This window comes from Meles meles, chromosome 4 (assembly GCF_922984935.1).
Source record: "Meles meles chromosome 4, mMelMel3.1 paternal haplotype, whole genome shotgun sequence".
Classification (NCBI taxonomy): domain Eukaryota; kingdom Metazoa; phylum Chordata; class Mammalia; order Carnivora; family Mustelidae; genus Meles; species Meles meles.
Window position 1 is genome coordinate 31,051,993 of NC_060069.1, and position 14,220 is coordinate 31,066,212.

Here is a 14,220-nt window from a genome sequence, read left to right on the forward strand (position 1 = left end):
TAGCCCTTTATCTGATATGTCGTTTGCAAATATCTTCTCCCATTCTGTCAATTGTCTTTTGGTTTTGTTAACTGTTTCCTTTGCTGTGCAAAAGCTTTTGATCTTGATGAAATCCCAATAGTTCATTTTTGCCCTTGCTTCCCTTGGCTTTGGCGATGTTCCTAGGAAGACGTTGCTGCAGCTGAGGTCTAAGAGGTTGGTACCTGTGTTCTCCTCAAGGATTTTGATGGTTTCCTTTCTCACATTGAGGTCCGTCATCCATTTTGAGTCTATTTTCGTGTGTGGTGTAAGGAAGTGGTCCAATTTCATTTTTCTGCATGTGGCCGTCCAATTTTCCCAACACCATTTATTGAAGAGGCTGTCTTTTTTCCATTGGAAATTCTTTCCTGCCTTGTCAAAGATTAGTTGACCATAGAGTTGAGGGTCTATTTCTGGGCTCTCAATTCATTTGTGCCAGTACCATGCTGTCTTGATGATGACGGCTTTGTCATAGGGCTTGAAGTCCAGAATTGTGATGCCACCAACTTTGGCTTTCTTTTTCAATATTCCATTGGCTATTCAAGGTCTTTTCTGGTTCCATGTAAATTTTAGGATTATTTGTTCCATTTCTTTGAAAAAAAATGGGTGGGATTTTGATAGGGACTGCATTAAATGTGTAGATTGCTTTAGGTAGCATAGACATTTTCACAATATTTGTTCTTACAATCCAGGAGCACGGAACATTTTTCCATTTCTTTGTGTCTTCCTCAATTTCTTTCATGAGTACTTTGTAGTTTTCTGAGTATAGATTCTTAGCCTCTTTGGTTAGGTTTATTCCTAGGTATCTTATAGTTTTGGGTGCAATTGTAAATAGGATTGACTCCTTCATTTCTCTTTCTTCTGTCTTGTTGTTGGTGTAGAGAAATGCAACTGATTTCTGTGCATCGGTTTTATATCCTGACACTTTACTAAATTCCTATACAAGTTCTAGCAGTTTTGGAGTGGAGTCTTTTGGGTTTTCCATATATAGTATCATATCATCTGCAAAGAGTGATAGTTTGACTTCTTCTTTGCCAATTTGGATGCCTTTAATTTCTTTTTGTTGCCTGATTGCTGAGGCTAGGACTTCTAGTACTATGTTGAATAGCAGTGGTGATAATGGACACCCCTGCCATGTTCCTGACCTTAGCGGAAAAGCTTTCAGCTTTTCTCCATTGAGAATGATATTTGTGGTGGGTTTTTCATAGATGACTTTGATAATATTGAGGTATGTGCCCTCTATCCCTACACTTTGAAGAGTTTTGATCAGGAAGGGATGCTGTACTTTGTCAAATGCTTTTTCAGTATCTATTGAGAATATCATATGGTTCTTGTTCTTTCTTTTATTAATGTGTTGTATCACATTGATTGATTTGTGGATGTTGAACCAACCTTGCAGCCCTGGAATAAATCCCACTTGGTCATGGTGAATAATCCTTTTAATGTGCTGTTGAATCCTATTGGCTAGTATTTTGGTGAGAATTTTCGCATCTGTGTTTATCAAGGATATTGGTCTGTAATTCTCTTTTTTGTTGGGATTCTTGTCTGGTTTTGGGATCAAGGTGATGCTGGCCTCATAAAATGAGTTTGGAAGTTTTCCTTCCATTTCTATTTTTTGGAACAGTTTCAGGAGAATAGGAATTAGTTCTTCTTTAAATGTTTGGTAGAATTCCCCTGGGAAGCCATCTGGTCCTGGGCTTTTGTTTGTTTGTTTTTTGATGACTGTTTCAATCTCCTTACTGGTTATGGGTCTGTTCAGGTTTTCTATTTCTTCCTGGTTCAGTTGTGGTAGTTTATATGTCTCTAGGAATGCATCCATTTCTTCCAGATTGTCAAATTTGTTGGCGAGAGTTGCTCGTAGTATGTTCTTATAATTGTTCGTATTTCTTTGGCATTGGTTGTGATCTCTCTTCTTTCATTCATGATTTTATTTATTTGGATCCTTTCTCTTTTCTTTTTGATAAGTCTGGCCAGGGGTTTATTAATCTTATTAATTCTTTCAGAGAACCAGCTCCTAGTTTCGTTGATTTGTTCTATTGTTTTTTTGGTTTCTATTTCATTGATTTCTGCTCTGATCTTTATTATTTCTCTTCTCCTGCTGGGTTTAGGCTTTCTTTCTTGTTCTTTCTCCAGCTCCTTTAGGTGTAGGATTAGGTTGTGTATTTGAGACCTTTCTTGTTTCTTGAGAAAGGCTTGTACTGCTATATATTTTCCTCTCAGGATTGCCTTTACTGTGTCCCACAGATTTTGAACCATTGTGTTTTCATTATCATTTGTTTCCATGAATTTTTTCAATTCTTCTTTAATTTCCTGGCTGACCCATTCATTCTTTAAAAGGATGTTGTTTAGCCTCCATGTATTTGTGTTCTTTCCAAATTTCCTCTTGTGATTGAGTTCTAGCTTGAGAGCATTGTGGTCTGAAAATATGCAGGGAATGATCTCTATCTTTTGATACTGGTTGAGACCTGATTTAGGACCCAGGATGTGATCTGTTTTGGAGAATGTTCCATGTGTACTAGAGAAGAATGTGTATTCTGTTGCTTTGGGATGAAATGTTCTGAATGTATCTGTGATGTCCATCTGGTCCAGTGTGTCATTTAAGGCCTTTATTTCCTTGTTGATCTTTCGCTTGGATGATCTCTCCATTTCAGTGAGGGGAGTGTTAACGTCCCCTACTATTATTGTATTATTGTTGATGTGTTTCTATGATTTTGTTATTAATTGGTTTATATAATTAGCTGCTCCCACGTTAGGGGCATAGATATTTAAAATTGTTAGATCTTCTTGTTGGACAGACCCTTTGAGTAGGATATAGTGTCCTTCCTCATCTCTCATTATAGTCTTTGGCTTAAAATCTAATTGATCTGATATAAGGATTGCCACCCCCGCGTTCTTCTGATGTCCATTAACATGGTAAATTGTTTTCCACCCCCTCACTTTAAATCTGGTGGTGTCTTTGGGTCTAAAATGAGTTCTTGTAGGCAACATATTGATGGGTATTGTGTTTTTATCCATTCTGATACCCTGTGTCTTTTGATTGGGGCATTGAGCCCATTAACATTCAGGGTAACTATTGAGAGATATGAACTTAGTGCCATTGTATTGCCTATAAGACACCACACATATTTTCTAACTGTGGCTTGTCTTTTACTTTCTTCATGGTATCTTAATGAGCAGAAATTTTTAATTTTGGTGAAGTATAATTTATCAGTATTATTCCTTTGAGAATTTTATAGATTCACCTCTCAGGATGAAGTCTGCAATCCATATCAATTTAATTCAATGAGCTATGTCATTTTTTCCCTGTATATATAGCTAAATGATTCTAGTATTATATATTGAAAAGATTGTTCTTATGCCACTGAATCACTTGGTATTTTTTTCAGAATCAAATTGGTTATACCTATATTAATCTCTATCTGTTTGTCTATTTATCTACCTATCTATGTCTCAGGACTTCTTCTGGATTCTTAATCTGTTTCCTTAATCTATCCATCTGTTTTATACCAATTCTGCCCTGTCTTGATTACTGTAGCTTTATAATAGTTTTGAAAGCACGTTGTATGATTTTGTTCTTTATCAAATTTGTTTTAGCTATTATAGGGCCTTTATGTTTCCTTATGCATTTTAGAATTCAGTGTGTTACCTTTCCATAAAAAAAGATTGTTAGGATTCTGTTTGGTGTTGCACTATTTTGTAAATTATTGGTATCTTCACAACATCAAGTCTTCTGATTCATGAACACATCTTTTTTCTACCTATTTAGATCTTCTTTAATTTTTCTTAGGCATGTTTTGTAGTTTTTAGTGTATAAGTCTTGACATATTTGGTTATATTTATCCCTAAGAAGTTAATGTTTTTATGATATTGTATAAGTAATTTTTAAATTTTCAGTTTCCAAGTGTTCATTATTAGTACATTGAAGTGAATGTATTTTGACTTTGTATCCTGCAATATTGGTAAACTGACTTATTAATTCCAATAGGTTTTTTTGTAGATTCCTTAGAATTTTCTACACATATAATTATTTCATCTGTAAATAAAAAGTGTTTTTTTTTTTAATTTGTATGGGTTTTTTTTTTCTTACCTTATTACATTGGTTAGGACCTTTCATATAATCTTGAATAAGAATCATGAGAGTGTACTCCTTGCCTTGCTCCTGATCTTAGGGAGAAACATAAAGCCTTTCCCCATTAAGTAAGAAATTAGTTGAGGAAGTTCCCTTTATTCCTAGTTTGCTAGGAGTTTTTATTTCTCTTCTAAATTATGAATATATATTGATTTTTCTGAAATGCATCTCCTAAATTTATTGGGATAGTCATATCATTTATTTTGAATGTTAAATCATTTATGCATTCCTTGGATTATCCTTATTTGGTCGTGGTATATTATCCTTTTATATATATTTGGATCCAACTTGCTAATATTTCATTAAAGATTTTGCATTCCCTAGGTTTTTCCCTTTTAATGTGTCTGCCTTATTTTGGTATCAGGTTAATATGGGCCTCATTAAATGAGTCTAGAGATCCTTCTTTTCTATTTCTATTCTCTTTACCCTTAGCTTTATGATATAATTGGTATATAACATTGTATAAGTTTAAGGTATACAATGAGTTGATTTGATATATTTATATATTACAGTATGATTACCACCATAGCATTTGCTAACACCTCCAGCATGTCATATAATTATTTCTTTATTGTGGTAAGAATATTTAAGGTTTACTCTCTTGCAACTTTCAACCATATAACAAATATTATTAACTATAATCACAATGCTGTATATTATATCCTATGAACTAACTCATCTTCTTACTGAAAGTTTGTACTTTTTGACCAATATCTCCCTACTTGCCCCAACCCCCAGCCCCTGTTAACTTCCATTCTAGTTTCTGTCTCTGCAAATTTGGCTTTTTCACTTTTTTCACTCACACGTAAGTGATATCACACTGTATTTGTCTTCCTCTGACTTGTTTCACTTGACCACAGTGTCCTCAGGGTCTATCCCTCTATTCTTCTGGTATTCCTATTACATGTATGTTTCACCTGTGTAGTTGCCTCATAGGTCTTGAGTATTCTGTTCTGTTTTTTTTTTAATTCCATACTTTTCTTCTTTAAAAAAAAAGTTTGGGAGGGAGACAAACCATAAATGACTCTTAATCTCACAAAACAAACTGGGGGTTGCTGGGGGGAGGTGGGATTGGGAGAGGGGGAGCGGGCTATGGACATTGGGGAGGGGAGGCGAACCATAAGAGACTATGGACTCTGAAAAACAACCTGAGGGTTTTGAAGGGTCAGGGGTGGGAGGTTGGGGGAACAGGTGGTGGGTAATGGGGAGGGCACGTTTTGCATGGAGCACTGGGTGTTGTGCAAAAAGAATGAATACTGTTACACTGAAAAAATAAATAAAATGGAAAAAAAAAAAAAAAAAAAAAGTTTGACAGAGAGAGACACAGTGAGAGAGGGAACACAAGCAGGGGGCATAGAAAAGGGAGAAGCAGGCTTCCCGCTGAGCAGGGAACTCAATACGGGTCTCAATCCCAGGAGCCTGGGATCATGACTTGAACTGAAGGCAGACGCTTAACCAACTGAGCCACCCAGGCGCCCCTTTTCCATACTTTTTTCTCTGGTTTTCAGTTTTGGAGGTTTCTATTGAGAGAGCCTCAAGCAGAGATGCTTTCCTGTCTACTAAGTCCATCAATGTCACTCTTCGTTTCTGTTACAATGTGTTAGAGCTCTAGCATTTTTTTGTCATTGCTTAGAATTTCTATCTCTCTGCACACATTGCCTGTGTGTTCTTGCATGATGTCTACTTTATCCATTAGAGCCATGAATATTTTAATCATAGTTATTTTAAATTCCTGGTTTGACATTTTCAACAACTTTACCATATTGAATGTGGTTCTGATGCTTGCTCTGTCTCTTTAAACTATATTTTTGCATTTCAGTATGTTTTCTGATTTTTTTCTTTAGAGTCAGACATGATGTACTGGGTAGATGGAAATGCTCTAAATAGGTCTTTATTAACGTGTTGGTGAAGTGTGAGGAAAATGAAATAGCTCTATGGTTCTATGAGTAGGTCTCGGGCTTTTAGTGAACCTGTGCTTCCGGACTGTGAACAGGGCTTGTCAGTATGACTAGGGTGAGCTGGACTTGGAGATCTGCCTCCCTCCAGTTGGAAATCTAGACCTGGCCAGAATTGGGTATCTCCCACACCACAGGTCAGTCAGGTCCTGATAAAACCCTAACAGGTTAGGCTCTGGTTAATTAGTTTCTCTTGAGGTAAGGCCTTGTGAAGAACAGAATGCATGTGCATGTTTCAAAATGGTTCCTTTTATTCTTCTCCAGCTGGAAGAAACTCGGGATTTTCCTGCCATACTCACTGTGAGAACCTGGTAGAGCTCCAAGAAGTAAAACTCAAAAACCTATGGGGGCCCCTGTTGAGTCAGTCCTCCCCAGCTTGGGGGGCCCTTTTATCTCTTAGATTTATCCACACTGAGCCTCCAGGAGTTTGTCGATTACAGTTCAGGTTTCCTTACTCTGGAATTGGTTCCCATGAAGCTTTTTGCTCCTGGGTTTCTGCTTTGCTAAACTGTAGTTCTCAGTATTAGCCTGTCTTCCTCTCCAATTTGGGGGGAAGCAGTTGGCCCTGGACCTCACTGCTCTTATGGCTCTAAGAAGTGTTAATTGGTTTTCCAGTTTGTTTAGCTTTGTACATGTTGGGATGGAGTGGAGACCCACAGGCTTCTTACATATCAGACCAGAAGCTGGAAATTTTTGTGGGAAGTTTTTAAATTACAAATTCCATCTGTTTGTTATAAGGATTACAGGACTATTCAGATTTTTCTCTTTCTTCTTGAGTCTGTTTTGGCAGTTTTTGTATTTCTAGGAATAGGTCAATTTTACTGAAGCTGTCTAATTTGTTGACATACAGTTATTTGCAGTATTTCTTTGGAATTCTTTTGATTTCTGCAAGGTTGATAGCAATGTCCTCTCTTTCCTGATTTTAGTAATTTGAACTTTCATTTTCTCTTGGTCAGTCCTGTTAAAGTTTTGTCAATTTTGATACCCTTTTAAAATAATCAGATTTTGGGGCACCTGGGTGGCTCAGTGGGTTAAGGCCTCTGCCTTCGGCACAGGTCGTGATCCCAGGGTCCTGGAATCAAGCCCCTCGTCGGGCTCTCTGCTCGGCGGGGAGCCTGCTTCCCCCTCTCTCTCTGCCTGCCTCTCTGCCTACTTGTGATCTCTGTCTGTCAAATAAATAGAATCTTTAAAAAAAATCCGATTTTGATTTTGCTGATCCTATTATTTTATTAATCTCTGTTCATATACTTACTGTATCCTTATTTCTGCTTGTTTTGAATTTCATTTTCTCTTCCTCTCCTAATGCTTTAACATGGAAGTTTAGGTTATTGATTTGAAAATTTTTTAATTATAGGTTATTGATTTGAAAAATTTTAATTAATAATTTTCAAATATTGATTTGAAAATTTAATTTTCATTTTAATTATAATTTAATTAAATTTTTAATTAATTAGAATTTAATTTAATTTTAATTTTTAATTTAATTTTAAAAATTTAAAAAAATAATTTTTAATTTTAAAAATTTTTAATTTTTAATTATAATTTAAAAAAAATTAATTTATTTATAGCTATAAATTTCCCCCTAAGCACTACTTTATCTACATGTACCCAACAAATTTTGGCATATTATATTTTTATTTCCATTTATCTTAAAGTCTTTTCTAATTTCTCTTGTGATTTATTCTTTTATATGTGATTTATTCTTGACTTATTTGACATTTAAGAATGTTTTGTTTAATTTCCACCTATTTGTGAGTTCTTCAAATGACTTTTTGTACTTCTAATTTTATTTCATTATGATCAGACAACACACTCTGTACAGTTTCAATTCACATATGTATATTCTGCTGTTTGGAGTTGAGGGTTCTGCAGGTATATTTTAGGTATAATTGATAGATAATGTTGCTCAAGCCTTCTATTTGTATCTTCTACTTAGTTGTTAGGTTCGTTTTTGAAAATGCATTATTGAAGCCTCCAACTATTATTGTTGAATTGTCTATTTCTCCCTTTAATTCTGCCAGTTTTTGCTTCGTATATTTTGTGGCTCTTATGTTAGGTGCATATATGTTTATAAATGTTCTTTCTGATATATTTATGTTTTTGTCATTGTGAAATGTCCCTCTTTATTTCTAGTAAATTTTTTTGTTTCAAAATCTATTTCGTCCGGGACACCTGGGTGACTCAGTAGGTTAAGCATCCAACTCTTGATTTTGGCTCAGTTCGTGATCTCTGGGTCGTGATATTGAGCCCCGTCTCAAGATCTACCCAAGGCATGAAGCCTGCTTAAGAGTCCTGCACTTGTGTGCTCTCTTTCTCTCTAAAAAACAACACAAAACAAAAAACAAACAAGAAAACACAAAGTCTATTTTTTTCTGACATTAATATAGTCATTCCAGCTTTCTTATGGTTTCTGCTTGTATGGTAGCTTCTTCCATTCTTTTACTTCCAAACTGTTTTTATCTTTGAATCTTAAATGTGTTTCCTAGGGGCGCCTGGGTGGCTCAGTGGGTTGGGGCCTCTGCTTTTGGCTCAGGTCATGATCCCAGGGTCCTGGGATCGAGCCCTGCATCGGGCTCTCTGCTCCGCAGGGAGCCTGCTTCCTCCTCTCTCTGCCTGCCTTTCTGCCTACTTGTGATCTTTGTCTGTCAAATAAATAAATAGAATCTTTTTTTTAAAAATGTGTTTCCTAAAACAGTACATAATTGGATCTTGTTTTTTTATCCAGTTTCACAGTTTCTGCCTTTTTGTTAGATTGTTTAACTGTTTACTTTTAATATTATTATTGATCTAGTTTATCTATTTCTAGTATTTTACTTTTTGGTTTTATGTGTTTTATGTGTTTTTATTCCTCTTCATTGCCTTACTTTGCATTATTTGAATATTTTCTTTTTTTTTTAAAGATTTTATTTATTTATTAGACAGACAGAGATCACAAGTAGGCATAGAGGCAGGCAAAGAGAGAGGGGGGAAGCAGGCTCCCTGCTGAGCACAGAGCCTGATGCGGGGCCTGATCCCAGGACCCTGAGATCATGACCTGAGCTGAAGGCAGAGGCTTTAACCTACTGAGCCACCCAGGTGCCCCTATTTGAATATTTTCTAATTTAACATCTTAATTCCTTTAATATTTTTTCACAATATATTTTTAGTCATTTTCTTATTGATTGCTCTAGGGGATGCCAGATCCATCTAACTTATCAGAATTGATGTCTGTTAACTTAATTCTAGTGAAATATAGAAAAAAACATCACTTATGTATAGTTCTATTCCCTCTACCACATTTTCGTACTGTTCTTTATTATACATATTGCATCCACATATGTTAAAATCCTAACAATGTGTTTTTATCATTGCTTCATATCTTTATATGCTTACTAATGAAGCTGAGAAAAGAAAGCAAGATTATATTTATAGAGTTCATTTTATTAATTTTCTTATTTACCATTTCCAGCTCTCTCCGTTTGTTTCTGTGAATTTGAGATAACTTCAAGTGTCATTTACTTACTAGAACTTTGCTCCCACTCACTTCTTTGGTGCTGTTATTACCACATGTATTTTATGTTTATATGTTACATGTCCAACAAGGCATCAATTTTAAACTGTTTGAGACAACTTCATCTGAAGTCAGCTATAGAGAAGAAAGGAAAATAAATATGAATTTTTCTCATCTTTTATAATTGTGGACTTATCTTTACCTGTGCTCTTTGCTCTTTTGTGTGGATTTTTATTACCATTTAGGATCACTCACTTTTAGCCTGAAAGATCTTTTTCAGTATTTTTTGTAAAGTGGGTCAGCTAGCAAAGAATTTTCCATTTTTGTTTATGTGCTATTTTATTTCACCTTCATTTTTGAAAATATATTTTGCAGGATAATAAAATCTTGGTTCACATTTGTTTTTTAATTTCAGCACTCATGGTATCTCATTCCATTGCTTTCTAGTCTCCACTATTTCTAATAATAAGTTAATTGTTGGGGTGCCTCTATGGGTCAGCCAATAGAGCACATGGCTTGTAATCTCAGGGTAATGAGTTCAAACCCCACATTGGGCACAAAGCCTACTGAAAAAAAAAAAAAAAAAGAAGTCAGCTATTAATTTTGTTGGGATCCCCTTGTATACAATGAGCAACTTTGTTCTTGTAACTTTCAATATTTCCTCTGTCTTTGGCTTTCAGCATTTTTACTATGATATATCTAAGTTTGGATCCCTTTGTGTTTATCCTACTTTGGGTTTTATGAGCTTCCTAGAGGTGTAGATCAAAATTGGAAAGCTTTCAGCCATTATTCTGCTCTTCTTCCTCTCTCTTTTTTTTCTGGTTGGTATGCTTCATGGTGTTTTACATTCCTTTGAGTATACATTCTTTAAGTTTACATTCTTCCTTCTTTCCTGTGCTCTTTGGATTGCATAATCTTTCCCGATCCCTCTTCAAGTTCACTGATTCATTCTTCTGCCAGTTCAGATTTACTGTTGCTCCACTTAGTGGATTTTTCATTTCAGTTATCACACATTTCAACTCCAGAACTTTTATTTGTTTTTAAAATAATCTCTGTCTCTTCATTGATACTCTGTATTTGATTATACGTTGTTATCTAGCATCCTTTATTTATTAAATATTTTAAATACTTTTAACATACTTATTATGACTGCTTTGCATTCTTTGTTTATTAACTCTGGCATCCAGATCCTCTCACAGGAAGCTTATGTTGCCTGCTTTCTTCCTATGTGTAGGTCACACTTCCCTAGGTTTTTCCCATGTTTTATCATTTTTGTTTAAAATTGGACATTTTAAGTAATACATTGTAGCAGATCTGGCTCTTTTCTCCTCTCTGCGGCTTGTTTGGTGACTTGGCTAGACTATTCTAGTGAAGTCTGTTCCTTCTTTCACCCACCTCCCCTCACCACAGACACACAGATGTGAAGTCTTTGGTGTCGCTTCTCAGAGGGCACACCCCTGGGTTTGCAGACAGTCACTGCAGGGTGAAAGTTATTTTAGCAGGGCCCTCTTTGACTCTCTCTTTCCATGGTCTCCTATTAATCTGTCTGCCTTATTTGGTACCACACCCAGATTTGGGGCTGAACTAATTGCTGGCTAATTGCTCTATTGTTTTTGACAATACCACAGGGCATTAATTCCTCCACAGTCTGATCTAATTAATTTCAGGGAGGGACACTTATAGGCCAGTCTTCGAGATTTGTTCTGACCCCAGGGAGATTTATTTTAGCTGTCTCTTTCCATGTTTTTCTGTAGTGAACTTGCTGACCTGTGGTTTAATTTGTTGCTTTTAATGAAGAAGAGCTATTAGTCTCTTCTTATTTGTTTACCATCAAAGTCTCCATTGTTTTCAAGAATACCCTTAGGCTTGAACCCCCACATTATTCCAGTATAAAGTCAGTTCTTTTTCAGGAGAACTTCAGAGTTCTTGTTTCTTATGGAGTGCCTCCTACCGTAGAGAAAATCTCCTAGCTAATAATTCAAGTACTTGGAGGGGCAGTAACCTCTCATCTTCTCAGCTTCCTTCTTTCTGCATGGAACCTCTTTCTTAAAAACTAGCTGGGGTGGGGGAATCAGGATCCCAGTATTTTCAAGCTGTTGAATCTGGAATAGAGTCTCTGTCCTATGAGTAGAGGCTGGATGGAAAAAAGAGTCCAATTTCTTGGCCATATTCAAGAGTAATGTAGCCTCTTCAACTCAGAGTTGGAGCAGATGAGAAAAGCTGGTAATCTACACCTCCTACTAAGATACATATCTCTTGATTGGGGGCTGAGGGTAGAGGATGCCTCATCTTCTTGGTCACAGCTGCCTTGAGTAGGGCTTCTATCAAACTGAGCTGGAGGATGGGGAGAGAGAGGGAATCTCATGTTTCAGTTTCCATGGACTCCTGCTACTATTACTGAATTCTGAAGATTTTTTTGAATACATGTTTCTTCACTTGCTATGTGCCTTAGGACAATTTCCAGAGACTTTAAATGACTTTTTAGAATATTTTTCACCACTTACACTTATTTCCCTGGAGAGCATGTCCTTGGAGCTCCTTATACTGCCATCGAGGAATTAAACTATATATATATATCTTTTTCATTAATTCCTTAATTTACTCATTTTAGTGACACTCTCAGATTATTATATTAATTTATTTTTTTTCTCAAATAAAGTCACCTCCTAGTAGTTAATTTTTAGGGCTACTGATTTTGTTTAGCTCTTCCTACATTTTGGGATGTTAGTTTAAATTTCTCTTTAGTGAGAGAATCTGTCACTCTCTCTGCAGTCTAGGTTCTGTGATGTCTTTAATAGACCTTCCTAAGGCAGCCACTACAGAACCAAGTCTTTCGTTGACAATTTAGGATTCTTGTCTATTCGTGATACTAAGTGTATTTCAGATCCAGTGGGTTCCTTTACCCAGGTCCTATTTCACCCAGGCTGTACTTCCTCCTGCCTCCATAGACATGCAGCTGTGTATAATTTTAATTCCAAGCATTGGCCACAACTTGTTTTGGCTTTCTCTCTTAAGTGCAAGAACTTCAGTCCCGTCCATAGTTTCAAGCCTTGAATATAGCTGTGGTTCCCTTCCTCACATGGGGCGCTTCTAGTCATCATTACCTGCTACATGCTTTAGATTGTCACTGCTTTATATTTCTGTTCTGTGTCTGGTCCATAGCTATATTTACTTGTTTCTTGTGTGTATTTGTAATATAGCAAAACATGTGTTCAAATGGGAGAAGTGTTCTTAAATTATGATTTTGCAGTGTCAGAGTCGCAGGAACACTCACATAGATTTTAAGATGAAACCTTCACCTAAGGCATGACTTTGCACATCTTTCTTGGATATACCTGCAAGTCTTCAGACAAAATTTATTTTTTATTTTTATATAGTAATACATTTTCATTTTTCTCTTTATGCCCTTTTCTATTTCACTAAGCCAGCCCTCCATACCCCAAAGAATAAAAAAATTATTTTCCATATTATTCTTTTAACATTTTTACTCATCTGTTTTTATATTGGTGTATCAAATCATTATGGATTTTATTTTTAGTATATTCTGGCATTATATTTTCAGGGATAACTAATTATATGACTTATTAAATAATTTATTATTTAGCTGTTGAAGTGAAAGGATACAGTAAATTTCACCTCTGCATTATTTGGTGAATTTTTTTTTTACTAAAACCATATTGTTTGATTATATGACTTTTGAGTAAGTTTTATTATCTGTTTCCTTTCCTATAGTAGTTTCCCCAGAATTATTTTATGTTAACTTTCTCCAGGAGCAGTTTTAAAAAGTAAACAGAAACAAAAGTTGTATATCACAGTTTAAATTGTTTTATCTTTTTATTTTTTTAAAGATTTTTATTTTTATTTATTTGACAGAGATCACAAGTAGGCAGAGAGGCAGGCGGGGGGGGGGGGGGAAGCAGGCTCCCTGCAAAGCAGAGAATCTGACATGGGGTTCAATCCCAGGACCCAGGGATCATGACCTGAGCCAAAGGCAGAGGTCTTAACCCACTGAGCCACCCAGGCACCCCTAAACTTGTTTTATCTTAAGTGAGATTTCCAGGAAGACTATTAATTCTACTCTGGGCTTTTTAGTGTCAGGCCTTTGAACTCCATCAGGCGACCAAGAAGTCCATCAGCCCAGGAACTCAAAGTGTGGAAATTGATGTGTTCTCTGAAGATGATATATGTTTGTCAGAACAGGATCCCAAAAAGGTAATTTTCCCAGAGTGTTCCAGAAGGAACATGTAGCTTGTCCATATACAGTCTCCAACAAAGCCACTATGGCTATCAAGAATAAAATATCAGGATTAATGCAGAACAAACTGCCAGACTTAGATCTTAAGCAAAGGCCAAGGTTTCATAACCTCTCCACCAGTACATCTGGGACATGATAATTCCTCCTTGCGCTAGGCTGTTCTGTCTTTTGTAGGAATGTTTAGCAGCATTCATGGCATCTACCCACTAGATGTCAATAGTATTTCCCAGTTGTGAAATTGAAAGTGTCTTTAGATATTGTCAGCATGTCTACTTGAGGGCAAAATCAATGAGAATCACCAGTCTAGGCCTATTATTCCAGGATCTGAAAGAGCTAAAAATTAGTCTCAGTAAAATAGCCTTCACCTCATCAC

At 36.0% G+C, this 14,220-nt stretch overlaps 1 protein-coding gene across 2 annotated transcripts in view; it reads left to right on the plus strand.

The window, feature by feature from the left end:
- SCN11A (sodium voltage-gated channel alpha subunit 11) overlaps nucleotides 1–14,220 on the plus strand; it is a 96,199-nt gene that overhangs the window by 49,305 nt on the left and 32,674 nt on the right. For both annotated transcript variants that reach the window (XM_046003934.1, XM_046003935.1), the window contains exon 17: nucleotides 13,685–13,804. In XM_046003934.1, the coding sequence (XP_045859890.1) occupies nucleotides 13,685–13,804 (120 nt within the window). The remainder of the gene's footprint in view (nucleotides 1–13,684; nucleotides 13,805–14,220) is intronic.